This window comes from Dama dama, chromosome X (assembly GCF_033118175.1).
Source record: "Dama dama isolate Ldn47 chromosome X, ASM3311817v1, whole genome shotgun sequence".
NCBI classification, from domain to species: domain Eukaryota; kingdom Metazoa; phylum Chordata; class Mammalia; order Artiodactyla; family Cervidae; genus Dama; species Dama dama.
Genome location: NC_083714.1, coordinates 147,737,536 through 147,761,366, shown reverse-complemented (window position 1 = coordinate 147,761,366; position 23,831 = coordinate 147,737,536). Strand labels below are relative to the sequence as shown.

General features: G+C 49.1%; 1 protein-coding gene and 1 pseudogene across 1 annotated transcript; one reads left to right on the top strand and one right to left on the bottom strand.

Annotated features, from left to right (window-relative positions):
* Nucleotides 1–6,659: 6,659 nt before the first annotated feature.
* LOC133052936 (heat shock transcription factor, X-linked member 3-like) lies at nucleotides 6,660–7,778 on the top strand. Its single transcript, XM_061137721.1, has 2 exons — nucleotides 6,660–7,145; nucleotides 7,563–7,778. The coding sequence occupies exons 1-2, from the start codon at nucleotides 6,660–6,662 to the stop codon at nucleotides 7,776–7,778; spliced, it is 702 nt and encodes a 233-aa protein (XP_060993704.1).
* Nucleotides 7,779–9,271: 1,493 nt separating this feature from the next.
* LOC133052935 (EOLA-like protein) lies at nucleotides 9,272–10,689 on the bottom strand (annotated as a pseudogene).
* Nucleotides 10,690–23,831: the final 13,142 nt, after the last annotated feature.

Here is a 23,831-nt window from a genome sequence, read left to right as displayed (position 1 = left end):
GCCTCTGGCTGGACAGTTGGCTGAGCTGTCCCGCCCCTGCCTCCTCAGTGTCGTGGCCTCTGGGACAAAGATGACATCATGGGCAGTTACTCAGGAAAGGTGGAGTTGGGTGATGAGTTGTCCCTTGACCACGGCAGGAGGGCCTCCTCCGACTTGCTCAAGTCCATCAACCTGGCTCATCCATGGAGTCGCTGCACGTGACCTTCCCTAAGCATCAGGCCACTGTCCAGGGAAGCGCTCCAGCAGCAGCTCCCAGACATCACAGGGGTCCAGCTTTTCCTCAAATAGGTCTAAGAGAGGTATTGCCAAGTGGTGTCACTGCAAGGACTCCTGAGTGGAGTCATCCCCTGGTGCCAGAGGGTCAGCGGCAAGAGAGCTGGGTGCTGTTGAGGTGGAAGATACTGTGATGTGAAATGAATGTACTTTGTAACTAGACAGAATAAGTTCAAATCCTGGCTGAGCTGTGGGTGCTCACGCCCCTGTCCAGGGTGTCTCTCTGAATTACCCAACCCCCACACGGGACAAGTATTTCAGGTTTTGGTGAAAAGTGGCCAGCACACTGCCTCGTACCTAGTGTCAGACACAGTGTAGTTGTCAATCATACCCAGAGATTCTGCCGGTGTGCCCAGAGTGAGGTATATCACGATTTATTTTGAAAGTACACTTAGATTTAATCAATAGGAACTTTAAGCCAAACCACCTGGTTATCTCCTACGCTAGTTACTAATTTCTTACTAAACAGCCAGAGACAGGAAAGTACACGTGTGTTATGGTTGCCCCTCTTGGGGTAACTGCACTTTCATGTTGACAACACTCCTGTCTGAAGCTCTCCAGACCCTCTGTATTCATCTGAAGAAGATAGTTTTCTACCACTGGCAGGCCACCTCATATTGGTTTTACAGCTAGAGAAATTTGGCCCTGAAAAAAGGTGTGGTCCTGGACCCAGACTAGAAAACCCACGACCAAAACCTGGGATCCCATTGAGCAGGAATAAATCTGCTCCCCAGTCTAATTCTTCCTGGGACAGAGGTCCCACAGCCACCCGGGAAGGAGCCATCAGTGGATGTGAAAACCTATGGATGCCTTTGGCTACAGAAGCAGAGTGGGGGCTGCAGACCCCAAGTTCTCCATCACTGTTCTCACTGTTCTCACAGGCATCTGAGCATCTCGCCCTCTAACCAGCCTCCAACTGTCCCTCTGCCATGGGGGTGGCAGGCTTCTACAATAATTATGGCAACAAGTTCACAACTCACAGTGCATCTCGGTTCCTTCTTGCCTCCAAGCAGCACAAGCAACAGGAACAGCAGCCAGAAAGGAAGCAGTGTTGGGAGCATCAAGCAGAAGAACAGATGGAAACTTTACATGGAGAAGCTGCAAGAACACTTGATCAAAACAAAAGCATTTTTCATTAAGAAGTGAGACTTTACTTATTATTGCCAAAACATAGGAGGAGGAGGAGTTGGAGGAGGAGGAGGTGGTGGAGGAGGAGGTGGGACGAGGAGGAAGGAGGAGGAGGAGGGGGAGGAGGAGGAGGACCCTGTCTGCCCCTCTCCCACTGCCATGGCTGCCACTCTGGGGAGTCCATCTGAAGACCACGGTCTCAGCAGGCAAGATGAAGTGCCAAGCACCTAATGTGCCAGGAAGATGCCAGATCCTGGCTCCGAGATGCACTACGGGTGAAGAAGAATGAGCTGGTGCAATTCCCGCTCATAAGGTGTCTTGCAGGCAGCAACTTGCCAAGGAGCCAATCACAGAGGCAGAAGTGCTGAATAGTGTGCTCAAAGATTACCAGGAAAAAAAAAAAAAGATTACCAGGACCATTTCCTGGTGGTCCTCGGTCAAACCTCACAGTACCTGCAGTTGGTCTTTGGCTTGGAGGTGAAAGAGGTGGACCCCAGTGAGCATACCTATATCCTGGTCCCCTTCCTGGGCCTCACCTTCAATGAGATGCTGAGGGATGGGCAGAGGTTGCCCAAGGCCAGCCTCCTGGTGGTGATCCTGTGTCTGATCACTGTGGAGGATGACCACGCCCCTGAGGAGGAGATCTGGGCAGCACTCAGCATGATGGGGGTGTGTCCCGGTAGGAACACTTCATCGATGGGGAGCCCAGGGAGCTGCTGACCCAAGTGTGGGTGCAGGAGGGGTACCTGGTATATCAGCTGGTGCCTGACAGTGACCCTGCTCGCTACAAGTTCCTGTGGGGTCCCCAGGCCTATGCGGAGACCAGCAGGTTTAAAGTCCTGGAGTATTTGGACAGAGTCAGTTGAAAGGGTCCCAGCTCCTTCCACCCCCTCTGCAGAGGCTGCAAGGGAGGACGGGGGAGGGCTCTGAGCCAGAGCAGCAGCCAGGATCCTTCCAGGCCCACGTCCAACAGCTTTTCTTGGGGACAGGAAAGGAGGCTGATCCTTCCCTCTGTGATTGAAGAGGGAACAGTCAGCCTTCTCAGCAGTGAGGGTCCGGGCCCATTGGGGAAACCCAGTGTGTGGCATCTTTGTGGTCCTGTTCTCTACAATGACATGGAGACTCATCTCTGTTTCTTTAGGAATTTTTCAAATTTTCCTTTTTAGAGAAGACAGTGCATTCCAGTATCTAACTATGTCAATGACGTTGATCACACTTTGTTTGTACTCAACCAGCTCAAGATGAAGAGTTTTCCTGTTCTGTAAAAGAGATTAAGAACACTTTCATTTTATTCCATGGTCCTGCACAAGATGACATGGAATTAGAATTAGAATGATTTTGGAAATGTGAATTTATTTAGCAGTGATATAGTTGGTGGAAAATTAGAAAATAAAAGGTGATAATAGTGAATTATTGCTTCTTAAACTTTTTGTGTGTCATTTTGTACAGCTAAGTGATCTCGGTTTATATGGATTTTCCTGGGTTATCAAAGGAAGTAGCAATTCATCTTGAGCCAAGCAGTCCCCTCCTCACTGGCTCATTTATTGCAAAGACCTTTTTGGGGCCTCTGCTCCATGAAAGGCCCTGTGTTAGCAGTGGGGACACTGGGAGAAGCAGGACCCACCCACACCTAGAGTGATGGTCTAGGAGCCACAGTCATATGAGGTGCATCATGGGAGTGAGGGGAAATGGGACATTGCTGTAAGGTGGCAAGAGAGATCTCTTTCTGGGGCAGCATGGAAGGGATCCTGGCTCTTGTCACTTTGCTGCTGACCACAAGGATGGCATAGGTGTTTTCTCCCCAGTATCTGCTAGGAATCCTGAAGAACTCCCATCACACTCTCTTGAAGTGATGCCCAGAAATCCATGGACTGACCCTCTCTTTCCTGGCCCTGGGGATCCAGAACTCAAGGTGTTAACTAGCTTTTAATTATCTTCATTGTAATTGGGCACTGTAATCAAAGACTCACCATTTATTGGTGCTGCAATGGCGAAAAGTAAGGGTTGTGATGGAAGACCAGCTGGGACACATGCAAAGAGTGGTTCTTGCTTTTATTTCCTTGGGTCCTGCTGGAACACTCCTCCACACCCAAATTTCACAGGTCCTCTAACTGGAAATGGGCCTTTCTGGGTAGCCCATACAATGAAGAATCTGCTTGCATTTTTGGAGACCTGGGTTCAATCCCTGGGTCAGGAAGATCCCCCTGGAGAAGGGCGTGGCAATCCACTCCACTATTCTTGCCTGGAGAATTCCATGGCCAGAGGAGCCTGGCAAGCTACAGTCAATGAAGTTGCAGAATCAGACATGACTAAGTGATTAACACTATGGTCCACTATGGTCTAAGTAGAAAAGCTTCTTAGTTTTATTTATGAAACATCCTGTTTGGCTAATTAGGAATTCCACATCCTATTGAGGTGCATATTCTCTAACCCACCCTGGACCACAAAGTAGCCAACCCAATCCAGTGGAGAGTGGAGGAGTGTCTGGGGGAAACAGTGTGAGAAATTCCTGCCCCGCCTTCACAGGGCCAACAGTCACCAGGCCCTGTGAGCTTTGTCTCATCACTCACATGCATCCTGTAGCCCAACACACAGGGCTCCTCACACCCGCTCGCATCACAGATGGAGACCTGAGGCCACGGGGCTTGGGCATCTTCCCAAGACCACGTGTGTGCTAGTGAGGGCCAGGGTGGGCTCAGAGCTCTGGTCTCAATTTCTCTGGAGCCCCCGCCCTTCCCGCCCACCCCAGGCCACAGCCTGACCTTCCAACTTCTCACGCCTTCCTCTTCTTAGTGCTACACGATGCCTCTGAGGTGACAAAAAGCAGGCCCACAGAAGGAAGGGGACAAGGAGAATCAGAAGCACCATGGGGCTGCTCTGTGATTTGCTGAGAACTGACTCTGCTGGGGGCTGGCATCCTTGTCCAGTCCAAACACCTGTGTGAGGGCAGCATCCTGTCCCTGCTGCTGCCATGGGGCCTCCTGCCCAATGGAACCTGCCAGGCTGACCAGCTTCTCACCGAGCAGGAGGGAGGGAGAGCCTGACTGTATGGTTCCAGTGCCCACTGGGATAAGGCCCTACAGGAGTCTCCTCTGATACAGAAGGGAAGGGAACACAGGTGGACCCCCAAGGCTCCAGGTCTCTGCAGCCGCAGCAAGGGAGGGGAGCAGGTGGAGGGCCTTTGGTCTGGGGACATCGACATGCAGACGCCAAGCACAGGGGCAGGAGAGTGAGGGTGAGAAAAGCAGGTCTTGGATGCCATGAGAGTTTGTGTGTGCACAACACAAGTGTCCCAAGCCACGGCTGACAAAGACCCCCTTGGTGACACACAAACCCACTTCCAGGACCTGGGTGCTTCCTGGAGAAGGGGGACCAGAAAAAGCAGCTCCCTCAGGGCCCAGGGCATGAGGAGGGGCCCCAAGCATGAAAGGGAGCAAGAAAGACCACCTAGCCAGGCTGCCCACAGATGCCATGACCTTCTGTCCCCTTCTGAGGAGCCACCAGGGGCCCCTACCAATGTTTACAGCCTCCAGAGTCATGTCCCAGTCAGATGAACCGACCAGATGCAAAGACTTGTCAACCTGCTTAGAAGCAGAAAGGCCACAGAGAAGCCCAAGTCGAAACCTGGAGCTCATCCAGGCCACCAGTCCTTAGGCAGAAAGGCCCCTGGGAGAGCTTCTTCCACACCCTCTTAGATCTCCCCTTTCAGACACCAGGGACTGGCCCTCACACAGGGCAAATGACCTTGCTACTGGCAGAGGTGGGAGACAGTGCCCTGGGGCCTTGGAATACGGGCCTTTCCAAGGTGCCAGTCTGTACCCTACACAGTGATTTTTCAAGAACTGTGGCCCACACCCAGCCTCTCATCCTTTTGCAAATACAGGTAGACTGGGGCTTCCTTTGGTCACATATAGCTCAACAAGTCAGACATGTCCCTAGGAGTGAGTGTGTGTAAAGCAGGGCCCTTGAAAAACACCTAACCCATGAGCCAACAAAATCATTTGATGGACCTGTCATCTGGGTAACTGAGAACAGGTCCACAGTGGTGGTGGGAACAGCGGCAGGGGCAGGGAAGATCAGAGCTGGCCTTGAAGAGGACCAGTGAAGTGCTTGTTTTCAACAGAACAGGCTGTACCTTGAGCCCCCAGTCAAGTACTTCAAAGGTTAGTTATCCAAATAGACTCAAGTTGGACGTGGGCAGCCAGGACTGCAGGTAGCAGAAGCCCAAGCACCCCACTGACAAAAGGAAACAGGGCTTTCAAAGCAGCCTCCAAGGAGTCTGAATCCGAGGCTCTGGGGAGGGGAAAAGCACATGCAGGTGTTCCCAAAGTGAACGCTCTAGGGCCACCAGAGTGGTGTTTATGGAAAAATTGGAAACTGAAGGCAACAGCGTGTGATCTGAAGTGGGATGATGCCTGGGGGTGGGCAGAATGTGGGAGGCTGTAAGCTCAGTGGAGCACCTGGCTTTGTCCTCCCACATGACATCCTGGGGAATCTATGTCTCAGGTGCTTGGGAACAATCAAGTGGAATATGAGGTCATTCCACTGTGCTCAACCACAGCCCTCCTGTGGGGAGAGCTTGACCTGGGGGGCAGTGGGGGCAGGACAACAGGAATCTGACTTTGGGGCCAACTGAGTGGGACCAACCAGCAAGCAGCACCAGTCAGAAGACAATAAAGGCAGTAGGGGAAAAGGATTGGAGGGGGGCATCAACTCAGGCAGAGCTAATCAGCCCACTATGGACCCCATCTTCTGGGAGGGACAGTCACCAGGGGCCCATCTGACCCCTGGGATCTCTCTTGGTGGTAGCAGACCTAGGACTTGCCAGGGCCTAGCCCTTCAGCAGAAGCCAGCCACAAGCCTGCATGTTGCTAGTGAGGGGAGTGGAGACAGGGGAACATTTGACAACCCATCCAGGGCCTGGCCCCCTGAAACAAGGCAACTGGCAGCAGATGGAAGCATTTGTAGGCAACCTGAAACCTACGCTTCTGTGCTTTCAGACAAGAGACAAGCTGGGGATCCCATCTCTGTCCCCAGACTGCCTCCCCCACACTGGGCCAAGGCTGCCTCTCCACATCACCTCTGTGACATAATGAAACAATTAAGGAAGCTGACCACTTAATTGGCTGCCTGTCCCATGACCCAGATTCTAGACTCTCCAGAGAGCTTTTTTGGGGCACCCCAACCCTGGTCTGAGGCCCTTCTGCCCTGAGCATTCAATGCTTGGGTAGAGAATGCTCCTGAGCTAAACTGACTCCATGGCTAGTCAGAGTTCTCAGGAGGCATGGGCAGCCCTGCTGGCCCCATCAACTGACAGGGAGCCCACAGCAGGGGACCCCCATGATTACTCCCTGGTTCCAAACGTGGATTCAAGGGAGGCTTTGGAGAAGCAGGGTGACCAACCTGAGAGCCCAGACCTGGGCTCCCAAGTATACTTGACCCCACAGGGCCCCAACCCAGAAATGGTCAACAAGGAAGATAACAACACCATCCTTGGGCTGTCCTTCCCCAGGAAGCTCTGGATGATCATGGAGGATGCGGCCTTCACCTCTGTGCACTGCAGCGACAAGGGAGACACTGTGGTCATTGAGGCAAATCTCTTCCAGACGGCGGTCCTCCAGCTCAGGGGCGCAGACCAGATCTCCAAGACAGACAGCATCAAGAGCTTCATCCGTGAAATGAACCTGTATGGGTTCAGTAAAATCTGCCCTTCGAGGTGCTCTGCAGAGAAGAAGAAGCTGATGGTAAGGTAGAAAGCCCTCCTGGGGAGACTAGACTAGATGAGCTGAGTGCTGGACAGGTTTCATTTCCCAGAAGAACATTGTTATCATGAGAGGGTAGTTAAGGAAAGAGGAGGAAGCAGGGTCTGTCATGTTCCACCACCCCCGTTAGACAGGATCCACAGGGGTGACTCCAGACCCTGCAGGGCCACTTGATGCCAGAGACCACCAGTAACACCTTAAGTGAGGCTGGCCCCAGGGGAGCTCTAGGGAACAGCGTGCTAGGGCCTCATAACCTGCCGGGAATGAAGAGACCTTGTCTCCATACTTAGGCATGGCCAGGATGGTGGTAGGGAGGAGGGTGGTGAGGAAGGCTCTTCTCGCCCTTGCTGTCTAAAGTAATTCATTTCCTTTCAGATCTATTGAAACTTCAACTTTCAGAGAGACAAGCCTCTCCTCCTGCAGAACATCCAGAGGAAAGGTGACCCTCAGCCCACCACCAGCGCAACAACCACCCCAAAGAGAAAGAAGCGAGCGGTGGAGACCAGATGCTCTCCTCGATTCCATCATGAGTTCACCCAAGAGACGGACAAGAACGCCCAGAATGGAACCCCAGAAACCCCCAGCCTGCACTCATTTCTGTTCTCTGGCCTTTGATCTGTGTGCAATCAAGCCAGGTGGGCCAGGGGAAACCATCTCCCCAGAGAGCAGGGTGGCCCCAGTGACGAGGGCATGTCCAGCAATGCCACGTCTGTACCCCTGGCTACTGCTGGAAGGGAGGAAGCAGGGGAACTGACCGACAGCCCCCCGGAGTACCCAAGTTACAATTTGGTGATGGCTGTGTACAAGACCTTTTACTCCACCATGATGGCAGCCCTTTCAGTCATGGCCCCAGATGAGGCCTCTGAGGCGGAGGAGTAGCAGGGAGAGTCTTCAGATTACAAGGGTGCCCTCCGTGAGTAACTCAAGCACAAACAAAATTCCTGAGCTTCCAGAACCCTAAGGACACTCAAAATCACTCTCTTGTAATAAAAAAAATTGATTTATGTTCTAATAAATTAAAGTGAAACTCTGTGGGAGTAAAGTATCAAACGAGAACTGCGAGTCTGTGTTCTTTATATTTGTCCATGTGATTCACACTGCACAGGATGAGCCCAATGAGGCTACAAGCCCATGCCCCAGGCAGGCTTCAGTCTGGTCCCCATGGTCCCTTTTTTCTGAAGCAGCAACATTTCACATGCTCAGCCAAGAGTGTGGTTGCTGAGTTGAGTGCAGAGGCCAGCACAGGATGGGCTTGTTCTTGGACCTTGGTTCCTGACAGTGGGGGTGTCACTTTCCATGAGTCATGCATCCTGAAGCGGAAGGTGCTCCTCAAGGATCCCCCGATGATACCACAAGTTTCTGATCAGCAGCTGAGCATCTCCAACCCTCGATCCATGGCCCTCCCTAAGATGCTCAGCAGATAATAGGGTCACTCACCCCACCCGCCAAGAGCCTTGCAAATGCATGACCCCAAACCCAAAGATAAGTACAAGGTTCCCACAAGGTGAAAACCAGTCCTTCTTGCTCTGCCCTCACAGCTGTATTGACGAGCCTGTGTTTGGATGTGATGCGTACAGGCAGCGTGTCCAACATGCAGGCCTTGTCTTGGCTCACAAGACAGTTTACAGCAGGGCAAGGGTCACCTGCAAGGACACACTGCAGCCTGTTTCTGGGCCTGTGGGCCTCTCTACCAGCCCGAGGCCTCACTGTCTGCTTATGCTCAGCCTGCCCCCAGCCTTCCCCCATTACTCCCTGGGCACTGTTTGGACCAGAACAGAGAGGGGAAAACACTAACTGATTTCCTAACAACACGTTTCTCTCAACCACCCAGATCCAGCAGAGCCAAAGTTAGTGGCAACACTAGCATTCTGTAAAGGTCAAAGGCCCAGAAACTCTCACTGAGTCCAGAGCAGCACCACATGAGGGGAGTCCCTGCCCCGGGCCCCACACCAAGTGGGCACCACAGGGCATGATTGATTCAAACACAACCAGATGTGCATGTCCAGGGTGGGGTGGGAACTCAGGGTGTCACCATGTGCTGATCTCTCAGTCACCTCCCTTTTGAGAGCCCAGTCTGGACAGGACTCCTGCCCAAAGGGGTTCCGGTGCTAGGGGATGTCCACCTGGAAGATGTCCCTCCCACCCCTCCCTGGCAAGGCCTGCAACAGCCAGCGGGATTTGGCGAGCACAGTCATTTACTTCTGTCGCAGGTCTGGTAGCAGGGCTTGAATCTCCAGCTCTTCCACCTCGTCGGGACCTAGGTTTTCTGGGCATAGAAAAGTGTCCCCAGTGTCCACAAGACCTGTGTGCAAAGACAGGAGACAGAAAGAGAACAGGGTCATTCAAAGCCGTGCCTCCTAGAGACGAAGACCGTATCATGGAGGGGACGCGAGGTGAATTGGGTCCTCTGGCTGAGCAATTCAGACTGGCTCACCTTGGCAAAGGGAATTCAGGGCAAGACCAAGCGAGGGAGGGAGCAAAATGAAACGGAGAGGCCTGGTGCTCCAGGAACCCACCAGGCCACGGGGAGCTCTCAGTCTGCCCACTGAAGGACGCAGGGACAGAGCAGGAGGGCCCCGGTGGGGAGCCTGTGAACATCAGGTCCCCAAACGTTTTGCCAGCAGACAGGGGTTGCTGTGGGGCCTCACCGCTGGGGAGTCAGGGGACTTGCTCAGGCCCGGCCGCAGGCAGTGGGGGTGGAACTGCCTGGGTTCCCAGGCTGGGTGCTGTGCTGCCTCTCATGGTCTCTGCTGGGCACACACACGTGGGGACACACATACACACACACGTGGGGACACACACACACATGTGGGGACACACACACGTGGGGACACACACACACACGTGGGGACACACACACACGTGGGGACACACACACACACGTGGGGACACACACACACATGTGGGGACACACACACACGTGGGGACACACACACACACGTGGGGACACACACACACGTGGGGACACACACACACACATGGGGACACACACACACACGTGGGGACACACACACACACACACACAGAGGCAAGTGCCACGTACAGACCTGGATGTGCCTCTGCCTCAGAGCACAAATGAGGACTGAGGCCCAGAGTGGTGGTCAGGGAACCCAGCCACCGTCTCCCAGCCCAGGCACCCTCTCTGTCCCTCTGAAGAACTCTCAGTCCCCTCTACACCCCACCAACTGGTTCAACAGAAAACAAATGATCACAACCTGGCTGAGATCCAGGGCAGCACCACAGCCAGGCAGTGCAGGGCAGGGCATCACTTGCCCACAATCACTGTGCAGCCAAACTTGTCCCCATCCCACAGCAAGGCCTGGATCTGGGCGGGGCTCACCCCCAACCTCTTCTTCAGCAGCTCCCACCAGGCCACGTACTCCCAGTCCCCGGTGCACCATGTGGACAGCCAGGGTACAGTGCTGGGTCTACATAGCATGGGCCACCATTGTATCTCCAGGGTCTTGACACTCTTTAAGACGAAACCTGCAAAATGCTGTCAGAAGGACAGACAGCTAAACTTCATCTCCCAGGGCTCCCAGGGCTCCCAGGGCTCCCAGGGCCTCTTGTTGCTGCAGATATACAGAACCACAAAGGTCTGGAGCTTGATACAGCAGTCTCCAAGCTCACAGCCCTGGGCTGGACCTCAGCCCTATGAACCTGAGCTTCCTTCAAGCCTGCTGACACAAAATGGGGGATGGTGGTCAGAGAGGGCTGACTCCTTCCATCTGTCTCCACATGGTCTGCTGACAGGTGGATGGTGACCCAGAGGACACATCCATCACATGGAGATGGTGGGGAGGTCAGGAAGGAGGACGAGATAGCAGGAGAGAGGCACGTGGTGAGTTCCAAGACAGAGGGCCCCAAAACACTGGGAGCATTGAGGAGGGAGGGCAAGCCCCTGGCTTCACAGCCCAGAGGCTGGGCTCTGGTCCTCTCCCAGCACAGACAGGCACTGTCCTGGGCTTGACTTCCCCCACCCAGGCCACCACCCCACCGCTCGGCTCCCGGCCCCATCCCTGCCCATGCTCTGCAGATCCCCCATCTCAGCCCAGGGCTACTGAGGGCAGTTCCATGCTAACCAATCTGGCCTTGGCCCTGGGGCTGCCCTGGACCTCAGACGGCCCTGCCAGGTGTCTTCCCCATGCCTTTGGGAGCCACCTTCCTCCAAACCCTTCACACACCCTGGCCTCCACTGCCAGCTGATGCCACAGTTCTCACCCAGAAACTCGAGAAAGAACAAAGGAGTTCAGGGACTACTGGGACGGGCACACTCTGTGTCATCACCAGGGCCTGGGACAGCACCACACAGGGGTCACAGAATTCAAACCTCAAATAATCTGCTAGGTTACTATCACCTCATTCCATGGCTGGGGAGATGCTGAGAGATAGAAAGATAGCCCATGACTGCAGGGGGCCTGACCACACCTCCAATCTCCCTTCTTTTCTTTTACCTGGAGAGGAGTCCCTGTTTACTGGAGGGGGTTGGAGTCAGAGAAGCAGAGCCACAGGCCTGAACCTCAGCATGGTCTCAGCACCTCCGAGGGAGCCTCTGTTTCCACATGGCTGTGAGGACGAGGACAAGGTCCCAGAGGAACCCAGCCCAGGGCCTCCCAGGCCTTTCCTTCACTGAACACAGCAGAGCCACAGTTATCATAGGTCCATGAGGTCCCATGAGTTCTGGTTCCTACCCTGGTGGCCTGCTCTCCTCACCTCTGGATTCACTACCAGTAGCCATGAAGGTCATCCTTCCATACTTGTAACATTCCAGTGTCTTCCTCCCTCAAAGCCTTTGTAGGGTATGAGGAGACACATCATGCCCCTCAGAGTCAGGTGCTAGAATCTCAATTGCAAGTACCTCAGTGTGACACTACAGACAAAGGAAAGGTCTTCACAGAGCTGATGGAGGTCACCTGAGCCCATTATGATGGACCCTCTTCTTACAGGATGCCTGGCCCCATATGAAGGACACATTTACAGACAGACAGGCAGGCACACAGGAGAACTCTGGGTGAAGAGGAAGGCAGAGCTCTCCAAGCCCAGACGCACCCACCATGGCCAGCAATGACCTGGAAGTGAGGTGGTAGAGATGGGACAGACTCTCCCCACAGCCCTCATGAGAGCCAAAGTCAGCTGACACCTCAACCTTGGCTCCTAGCCTCCTGAACCAACACAGTTCACAGGTTGAGCCACCCAGCCTGTGTGACCCTGTCACAAAAGCCATTCTCCAAAGAAGACCCTTTATCCAAAGAGGACACAGATGGCCAAGAGGCACTTGAAAAGATGCTCAACATTCTTAATTATTAGACAAATTCAAATCAAAACTCCAATGAAGTATCACCTTATACTGGTCAGAAAGGCCATCATCAATAAAACCTATGAAGAATAAATCCTGGAGAGTGTGCAGAGAAAAGGGAACACTTGTACACTGTTGGTGGAAACATAAATCGGAACAGTCAATATGAAGAACAGTATGGAGGATCATTAAGCAACAACAAACAGAACTACCATATGATCTAGCAATCCCACTCCTGACTATATACCTGGAAAAGGCAAAACTCTAATATGAAAAGATACATGCACCCCAATATTCATTGCAACACTATCTACAACAGGCAAGATATGGAAACATCCTAAATGTCCATCAACAGATGACTGGATAAAGAAGATGTGGTACACACACACACACACACACACACACACATACACACACACACAGAGGAATACTTCTCAGACATGAAAAATAACGAAGTAATACCATCTGTGGCAACATGGATGGACCTAAAGATTATCGTATTAAGTGAAGTAAGTCAGAAAGAGAAAGACAAATAATCTGTGATATCACTTTTATGTGGAAAAAAGGATGATACAAATGAAATTATTTACAAAGCAGAAACAGACTCAGAGAACAGCTTATGGTTACCAAAGGGGAAAAGCAGGGGAAGGGATAAATTAGGAGTTTGGGATTAACAGATACACACTACTGTGTATAAAATAGTACTACTGTGGTGCTGCAGAAGACTCTTGAAAATCCCTTGGACAGCAAGGAGACCAAGCCAGTCAATCCTAGAGAAAATCAACCCTGAATATCCATTGAAAGGACTAATGCTAAAGCTGAAGCTCCAATACTTTGGTCACCTGATGGGAAGAGCTGACTCCCCTGGCCCTTGTCCTCTCCCCGCCTGAGTCCTTGCTCTTCATACCAGGTCCCCAGTCTCTCACAGACCCGGATGTCAGGAAGTCAGCACAGGCCTAGTGTGCTCTTCTCACCCCAGGGGCTCCCAGGGATGCTGACAGGGGTGGGGATCTGTGGGGTTCCATCAGTCCTCCCTCAGGGTCCTGTCAGTCCTCCTCAAGGACCTCATCTTGTCTCTGGGTAGGACTTTGGATTCTCTCCTGTCCCCTACTAAGGCCCCAGCCCTTACACCAGGACACCAGTCTCTCAGAGACAAGGAAGATGGGAAGTCAGCCCCCTATACCAGGTCCCCAGTCTCTCTGACACCTGGATGTCAGGAAATGCAGCATGTGTTCATCTGCCCTATGTCTTCCCAGAGCCCACTCTGCTCTTGGGTCCAAGGTCCCCTCAGTGTCTTCACCTTGACTCTCAAAAGAACTAAGATCTTCCCCTCTGCCCATCTGAGGCCCTGCCCCTTCTCACATTTGCCTAATGTCTCTGAGACATGGATGTGGAAGTCAAAACAGGCTGCCAAGTGCTCATCCCACCACAAGAGTCGCCCAGGGCTGACAGCAGGGTCAGGGATCTGTGGGGTTCCTTATATCCTCCCTCCGGGACCTCATCTTGAGCCCTGGCGAACCCGGGAATGCCCACCTTTCCTGACATCCAGGTCTCAGAGAAACTGGGGACCCATGATAGGGGGTGTGGCCTCAGGTGAGCAGAGGGAAGAAGCCCAGTTCCTCCAAGTTTCAAGTTAAGGACCCTGACGGAGGACTGAGGGGACCCTGGACCCAAGTCAGAGGAGTCCTCAGAGAAGCCCGTTTCTGTTGTCAGTCCAGGGTGACCATGGGGGTAGGATGCATGCAATAAGCATGTGCTGAATTCCTGACATCCGAGTCTTGGAGAGACCAGGGCCCTGGTATAAGGAGCCGGGCTTCAGCTGGGGAGAGCCGAGAATCCCAGGTCCTGCCCGGAGGCAAGGTGAGGTGCCTGAAGGAGGACTGAGGGGACCCTGCTTGAGGACTGATGGAACCCCACAGATTCCTGTCCCTGTAGTCATCTGGAAGACCTTGGGGTGAGAAGAGCACTCTAGGCATGTCTGCCTTCCTCACATGAGGGTCTCAGAGAGCCTGGGGACCTCGTGAAAGAGGCGAGGTCTCAAAATGGTGCATGGGACAGTCCCTGGTCCTGCCTGGAGTTCAGGCTCCATGCAAGGATGGACTGAGGGGGTTAGACCCCAACAGGGAGGCAGGGATCCTGGCCCTTGTGGGGACTCTTGGAAGCTCTAGAACTGGGTGTGCAGGGCGAGCAGTTTTTTGATCACTGACTTAGGGACCTCGGGAGGTGAGGTTTTTCGGGCAGAAGGCAGAGGCTGGACTTCCTAACCCCGAGGGAGGACTGAGCAGACTCCCACCTCCGTGGTCCGTGCTGGGAGGCCAGGCAGGATGTTAGGAGGAGTTGATGACCGAGCATCTCACCAGCTTAAGACCCGTAGGAGGCCCTGGGCAGGTGCGGCTGCATGTGGGGCCCCACCACCATTTCTGTTCAGACTCGGGTCTTGATCTGAGTTTCACTGAAGTGAAGTGAAGTGAAGTTGCTCAGTCATGTCTGACTGTTTGCGACCCCGTGGACTGTAGCCTACATGGCACCTCCATCCATGTGATTTTCCAGGCAACAGTACTGGAGTGGGTTGCCATTTCCTTCTCCAGAGGATCTTCCCGACCCAGGGATCAAACCCTGGTCTCCCGCACTGTAGGCAGACGAGTTTCACTGCAGGCTGCCAAAGGTGAGGGATCAGGCTGGTCAGGGGAAAGCTGAGCACTACAAGGGAGCCCCAAGAGGCCCTCCCACTGCACAACAGGGGGACCTCACAGAGTCCACCCCTCTTACCATCACAGAAGGCCCAAGGCTGTGCCACAGGATACCCTCGATGTGTCACCTCCATTTCTCTCACAGGAGCTCCAGGAACCAGGAGGTGAAGACAGAGGTCTGAGGACTGTGTGCTGAGGTCAGAGAACAAAGAAGGTCCAGGCAGTGCCAGGAGTCAAGGTGAGGAGGGGATTCCACAGGCCCTAATCCCCCTACCTTGTCATTACCAGAAATCTCGAGCTGTGCTATCTGCATCCTGGGGAACCACCTCACTTCCTCCTTCAGGTAGCAAGGGGACTGGCCAGCCAGGAGGAGCACCCCTGTGAGGTCTGAGTAAACCCCTCAAGGGTAGACCTGTAAGTGGTCTGAGTCAGACCACCCAGGGTGCAGTTCTCAACCAAATTAAGACCATTTAAATTCTCCTCCAAATTAAGACAGCAGTTAAAGTCCACCTATTCATTTTTTGCCTGTAACTGTTTGCTTGAGACTGGTAAAATCACTACTTTCCTTTTTGACAGAAATTGTACAAATCTAACTGATGACTATGATTTTTACACTCTGTCATGGGGTGAATTTTGTTTCCCCCTCCAAATTCACGTGTTAAGACCCTAACCCCAGCACTTCAGAATGTGTTTCTGCTTGAATATAGGGACTTTGGAGGGGGGTTCAGGATGGGGAACGCATGTATGCCCATTGCTGATTCTTGTCAATGTATGGCAAAAACCACTACAGTATTGTAAAGTAATTAGCCTCCAATTAAAATAAATAAATTAATTAAAAAACAAACAACAACAACAACGAAAAAAGAAAGGTTAAATGAGGTCATATGAGTGGGCCCTCATTCATTCTGACTGTGGTTCTTATAAGAAGAGTAAGTTTGGAGACATAAAAGAACACAGGGTTGGGCGCGCACAGGGAAGGTGACATCTGAAGATTCAGGATGGAGACCACCATCTACAAGCCAAGGAGAGAGGCTTCAGGAGAAACCTGACCTGCTGACACCTTCATCTTGGACTTTCAGCCTTCAGTCCTGTCAGAAAATTAATTTCTTGGGCTTTTCTGGTAGCTCAGTAGTACAGAACCTGCCTGATAATGCAGAAGACACAGATCCAATCCCTGATCTTAGAAGACCCCACATGCCACAAAGCAACTACCCCATGCACCACAACTGTTGAGTCTGTGCTCTAGAACCTGGGAGCCGAAACTGTTGCAGGCTGTGTGCCCTAGAACCCGTGCTCTGCAACAAGAGAAGCCACCACAGTGAGAAGCTTGCACACCACAGCTAGAGAGTAACCACCATTCGCCATAACTAGAGAAAAGCCTGTGCAGCAACAATGGCCCAGCAAAGCAAAAAATAAATCAACAAATAAAATTATTTTTTTTAAAAAAAGTAAATGAATTTCCATTGTGCATGCTACCCAGTCTGTGACACTTTGTTCTGGCAGCCCTAGCAAACTAATACCTGATTCTTCTTTTGGACCTTTGCCTCTTCCTAGTGGTGGAACTCCAGAAAATGGGAAATGGGGATCTGCTTGAAGGAAATGAGAGAAAAATATACTTTGGGAGAAACAACATGTTTGCCTAAAAACTCTGTCTCCTGGCCTAACATTTGGGAGATTTTCTGAGGAAGATGTGTGTGGCAGATCCTGCCCATGTCCCCTCTGCCTCATGGCTACAGCACATACCAGACAGTTACTAAAGTGCAAGCAGCTCGTCAGTGGCTTGGAGGTTTTTCCCTCATGCCTGAAGCCCACTTTGTCAGTGCTTAGGGCAGACTGGAAATGTCAGAGACGTGATGCTTTGTGACCCATAGGAACTGGAGTATAAATACCCCAGCTCCCTCAGCCTCAAACATGATAACTCAGGTAATTCTCCATAGGTTAGCAGAGTTCTCCAGTAGAATGAAGCTCTCTTAATCTTTCTTGAAATGCAACTTTTCTTGGCTCCCTTCCTATCTCTATTGAAGCTCTCCATCCTTTCTCTGGAAAGCACATCTCCCAAGGAAACTACTTGCTCTAGAATTCTTATTTTAGGGTGTGATTCTGGGGGAACCAAAACTAGGGCCACCTGCCTTCTAGCTCCCTGTGTGTTCATATGAAACATCCATATTTCAAGATGTTGTTGTAGTTTCTAATTTAACAAGATGATACATTGCATTGGGGATTACCTGTTGGCTCAACGGTAAAGAATCTGCCTGCCAATGCAGGAGACTCTGGTTCAGTCCCTAGGTCAGGAAGATCCCTGGAAAAGGAAATAGAAACCCACTCCAATATTCTTGCCTGGAGAATTCCATGGATATAGGAACCTGGTGGGCTATAGTCCATGGGATCATGAAAGAGTCAAACACGACTTAGTAACTAAACGACAACACTGCATCCCATTTTTTCTGTGGCAAGGTGGTGGTAAGTGGTTCATCGACAGTTGAACCCTGGAACCTCTCCTTGCAGGAAAGGGTGTTCTAAAGTCCTGCCTGTGGAAATGTCTTTGTGTCAAATCATCAATGCTGCACTTTTTCCTTCTATAAACACCAAAGCCCAATATTTTCAGTACTTATTGGCTTTAAAAAAATGTTTAAATTGAAGGACAATTGCTTTATAGAATTTTGTGGTTTTCTGTCATACATCAACAAGAAGCAGCCATAGGTACACCCATTTGCCTTCCCTCCCGACCTCCCTCCCATCTCCCTCCTCATCCCACCCTTCAGTTTGTCGCAGAGCTCCTGTTTGACTTCCCTGAGTAAATTCCCATTGGCTATCTATTTTACATAAAGTCTTTTAAATTTCTATGTTACTCTCTCCATGCATCTCACCTCCCTCCTCTCCTCCCACTGTGTCTTTCTTGGTTTTGCCTAGCCTGCACTCTTGCATCACATCTCCATGATGGGTAGGTGTGTTTGCATCAGGGTGGAGTGGTTTTAATAAGTTATCTTGTGCCTGAGCCACATGTTTCCCTATGGGGCTGCTCTAATACCTGCTGTGAAGTTTTCATGGTCCATGGGGGTGCAGTTGGGGGAGTTGCTTCTGAATAGTGGTCCAAGCGACTATGAGAGAAACAGACTTCTGAGGAACAGTGCAAGCTGCCCTGGGTGTGCAGTTAAGTTTCTGCTAAGCCCACTGACCCTAAGCCCTTTCTTGTTACTTTCAGACTGCTGTTGAGCATGTCAGAGGTTGAGGTCCTCTCAGTGACTACTCAGAACAAGGTCAAGGATGTTCTAAATTGAGTAACTTTCAAACTTCTAGGCTCCCTTAACCCCCGAAACTGTTTACAGCCAGGCCCACAGTTCTGGAATGATGAGCCCTGGGACAAATCTGTGGATGAATGCATTAGCCATGTCTCACCTGACCGTGCATGTAGCCTCTGCAGCTGGTTTGCTGACAGGATCACCTGTCTTTGCCCCAAGAGGAAAGGTTTTGTCACAGAAGCTATTTCTCTGCCACATCTTTTGTGAATCTTTTGCTATTAGCACATTGATCCTAAGAAGTATTGCTGGCTTAAAGGATTTATGTGAGTCAGCCAGGGTTCTACCACCATAGTGTTTAATCCCTGCCCGAATCCTTTCTCATCTTCTGATCCCATCTGGTCGGGTTTTCCTTCCAGATGCTCACCTCCACTTTGCTTCTCTACTACCATTTAGACTGTTTAATAGCCTCAGGTGTCATCACCTCAACTGGGGGGTCCCTGTGGTTACCTCCAAGTCCACCTCCTTGATCTTAGTTCTACATATTCCAGGCACCTCTGCCTCCTGTTTCTCTGCTAATTATCCCCAAACATGCTTCTACCGTGTCCGTCCCCAACTAAGAAACATACTGTGCTCCCTATGGATTACCATACACCTTCCATTTTTCTCTGCTGGACTTTAGAGGCCCTCCACAACCTAGCCTGTTCCACACAGCCCAGCATGCTCTCATTCTCCATTGCTCAATGTGCTTTGCTTTTTCCTCTTACTATGAGCATTTCAGGACCTTTCCAGGGCTAGTGGATATGGGTGTCCAGCTTGTGTACTGCCCCCGGCTCTGGGCATCATGCAAAGCTGGTCATTCCTACTTCATGATCTTTTTTTCCCACTGCTTGCCTGTCTGATTTCTTCTCATCCTTCAAAACATCCCTTAGCCACAATGTCTTCCTTAGTTGTGCCTAGTTTCATTAGTCTCCTCTTCCTTTGAAGTTCTACAAGTCTTAGAAGCTCTCCCCCTATCCCCCAATAAGAAAACGCCTCTGCTATGGAGGGCATGTTGTTGTTATTTAGTTTCTAAATTTTGTCCAGCTCTTTTGCGACCCCATGGACTATAGCCCATCAGGCTCCTCTGTCCATGGAATTTCTCAGGCAAATATACTGGAGTGGGTTGCCATTTCCTTCTCTAGAAGATCTTCCTGACCCAGGGATTGAACCCATGGCTGCCACATCTCCTGCACTGTAGGCTGATCCCCGGAGGGCGTGTACCCCCACTTATCTTCCCATCCCAACAACAGAACACAGTAGGGCTTAGTGACTATTGAATAGTTTTCTCTCTTTTCAAATGTGATTATTTTAACTCTCCCAACTACTTTCTGTGTTCCTGGAGGGAATAAAGGCTACCATCCGCATCTGTGGCTCACACAGTGCTGAGCACAGGATTGGTGTTCTATAAATATTGGCACTTTGATTCCTGAGAATTATCTATAATTAAGACAGAAAGGAGGAAGAACATCAAATGTTGATACGTTTGTTAAGGCAAAATCAGCATCATTCTTAGTCTGAGCTCAGAGATATGTAATGTGACCCAAAGGTGTGTGATTTTCAAGTAATAAGGCCTGTTCCAGGAAGTTGTCCACAGTGTCCAGATACAAGAAAGGATGAATTATTTTTCACCACCAACAATGTAATTGATTTCAAGCAAGGCAGCTTCAATTATTTAGAATACTGAGTAGCTATTCAGGGTTATTTTTTAATTAATCTTTTTTTTATTGCAGGATATTTGCTTTACAGAATTTGGCTCTTTTCTGTCAAACCTCAACATGAATCAGACATAGGTACACATATATCCCTTCCATTTTGAAACTCCCTCCCACCTTCCTCCCCATCCCACCCCTCTAGGTTGATACAGAGCCCCTGTTTGAGTTTCCTGAGACATACAGCAAATTCCTTTTGGCTATCTATTTTACATATGGTAGTATAAGTTTCCGTGTTACTCTTTCCATACCTCTCCTCCCTTCTCCCCATGTCCATAAATCAATTTTCTATGTATGTTTCTCCATTGTTGCCCTGTAAATAAATTCTTCAGTACCACTTTTCTGGATTCTGTATATATGTGTTAGAATACGGTATTTATCTTTCTCTTTCTGACTCCCTTCACTCTGTATAATAGGTTCTAGGTACACCCACCTCGTTAGAATGGATTCAAATGTGTTCCTTTTTATGGCTGAGTAAAATTCCATTGTTTATATATACCACAACTTCTCTATCCATTTATCTGTTGATGGATATCTAGGTTGCTTCCATGTTCTAGCTATTGTAAATAGTGCTGCAATGAACAATGGGATACATGTGTCCCTTTCAATTTTGGTTTCCTTTTTTTCCCCAGTGTCTTTATTTCTTTATGTATATTCAGATTTCTTTTTTCCCAATTATTTTTATTAGTTGGAGGCTAATTACTTTACAATATTGTAGTGGTTTTTGCCATACATTGACATGAATCAGGCATGGATTTGCATGTGTTCCCCATCCTGAACCCCCCTCCCAACTCCTTCCCCATCCCATCCCTCTGGGTCATCCCAATGCACCAGCCCTGAGCACTTGTCTCATGCATCCAACCTGGACTGGTGATCTGTTTCACACTTGATAATATACATGTTTCGATGCTGTTCTCTCAGAACATCCCACCCTCGCCTTCTCCCATAGAGTCCAAAAGTCTGTTCTATACATCTGTGTCTCTTTTGCTGTCGTGCATATAGGGTTATTGTTACCATCTTTCTAAATTCCATATATATGTGTTAGTATACTGTATTGGTGTTTTTCTTTCTGGCTTAATTCACTCTGTATAATGGGCTCCAGTTTCATCCACCTCATTAGAACTGATTCAAATGAATTCTTTTTAATGGCTGAGTTTGTGTATATGTACCACCGTTTTCTTATCCATTCGTCTGCTGATGGACATCTAGGTTGCTTTCATGTCCTGGCTATTATAAACAGTGCTGTGATGAACATTGGGGTACACATGTCTCTTTCAGTTCTGCTTTCCTCAGTGTGTAGTCCCAGCAGTGGGATTGCTGGGTCATATGGCAGTTCTATTTCCAGGTTTTTTAAAGGAATCTCCACACTGTTCTCCATAGTGGCTGTACTAGTTTGCATTCCCACCAACAGTGTAGGAGGGTTCCCTTTTCTCCACACCCTCTCCAGCATTTATTGCTTGTAGAGTTTTGGATAGCAGCCATTCTGACTGGCATGTAATGGTACCTCATTGTGGTTTGGATTTGCATTTCTCTGATAATGAGTGATGTTAAGCATCTTTTCATGTGTTGCTAGCTATCTGGATGTCTTCTTTGGAGAAATGTCTGTTTAGTTCTTTGGCCCACTTTTTTGATTGGGTCATTTATTTTTCTGGAATTGAGCTACAGGTGTTGCTTGTATATTTTTGAGATTAATCCTTTGTCTGTTGCTTCATTTGCTATTATTTTCTCCCATTTTGAAAGCTGTCTTTTCACCTTGCTTTTCACCTTCCTTTGTTGTGTAAAAGCTTTTAAGTTTCATTAGGTCCCATTTGTTTATTTTTGCTTTTATTTCCAGTATTCTGGGAGGTGGGTCATAGAGGAACTTGCTGTGATTTATGTCCGAGAGTGTTTTGCCCATGTTCTCCTCTAGGAGTTTTGTAGTTTCTGGTCTTACATTTAGATCTTTAATCCATTTTGAGTTTATTTTTGTGTATGGTGTTAGAAAGTATTCTAGTTTCATTCTTTTACAAGTGGTTGACCAGTTTTCCCAGCACCACTTGTTAAAGAGATTGTCTTTTTTCCATTGCATAGTCTTGCCTCCTTTGTCAAAGATAAGTTGTCCATAGGTATGTGGATTTATCTCTGGGCTTTTTATTTTGATCCATTGATCTACATTTCTGTCTTTGTGCCAGTGCCATACTGTCTTGATGACTGTGGCTTTGTAGTAGAGCCCGAAGTCAGGCAGGTTGATTCTTCCAGTTCCATTCTTCTTTCTCAAGTTTGCTTTGGCTATTTGAGGTTTTTTTGTATTTCCATACAAATTGTGAAATTATTTGTTCTAATTCTCTGAAAAATACTGTTGGTAGCTTGATAGGGATTACATTGAATCTATAGATTACTTTGGGTAGCATAGTCATTTTCACAATATTGATTCTTCCAATCCATGAACACGGTATATTTTCCATCTATTTGTGTCCTCTTTGATTTCTTTTATTAGTATTTTATAGTTTTCTATATATAATTCTTTTGTTTCTTTAGGTAGATATACTGCTAAGTATTTTATTATTTTTGTTGCAATGGTGAATGGTATTGTTTCCTTAATTTCCCTTTCTGTTTTCTCCTTGTTAGTGTATAGAAATGCAAGGGGTTTCTGCATGCTAACTTTATATCCTACAACTTGACTATATTCATTGATTAGCTCTAGTAATTTTCTGGTAGAGTCTTTAGGGTTTTCTATGTAGAGGATCATGTCATCTGCAAACAGTGAGAGTTTTACTTCTTCTTTTCCCTTCTGGATTTCTTTTATTTCTTTTTCTGCTCTGACTGCTGTGGCCAACACTTCCAAAACTATGTTGAATAGTAGTGGTGAGAGTGGGCACCCTTGCCTTGTTCCTGACTTTAGGGGAAATGCTATCAATTATTCACCATTGAGGATAATGTTTGCTGTGGGTTTGTCATATATAGCCTTTAATATGTTGAGGTATGTTCCTTCTATTCCTTCTTTCTAGAGAGTTTTTTATCATAAATGAATGATGAATTTTGTCAAAAGCTTTTTCTGCTCTATTGAGATAATCATATGGCTTTTATCTTTCAGTTTGTTAATGTGGAGTATTACATTGATTGAGTTGCAGATGTTAAAGAATCCTTGCATTCCTGGGATAAAGCCCACTTGGTCATGATGTATGATCTTTTAAAGATGTTGGATTCTGTTTGCTAGAATTTTGTGAAGGATTTTTGCATCTATGTTCATCAGTGATATTGGCCTGTAGTTTTTTTTTTTTTTCCTGTGTGTGTGTGTGTGTGTGTGTGTGTGTGTGTGTGTGTGGCATCTCTGTCAGGTTTTGGTAATATGGTGATGATGGCCTCATAGAATGAATTTGGAAGTTTACCTTCTGCAATTTTCTGGAAGAGTTTGTGTAAGATAGGTGTTTGCTCTTCTCTAAATTTTAGGTAGCATTCAGCTGTTAAATCATCTGCTCCTGGCCTTTTGTTTGCTGGAAGATTTCTGATTACAGTTTCAATTTCTCTGCTTGTGATGGGTCTCTTAAGATCATCTATTTCTTCCTGATTCAGTTTTGGAGAGTTATACTTTTCGAAGAATTTGTCCATTTCTTCCAAGTTGTCCATTTTTATTGGCATGTTGCTGCTGGTAGTAGTCTCTTATGATCCTTTGTATTTCAGTGTTGTCTGCTGTGATCTCTCCATTTTCATTTCTA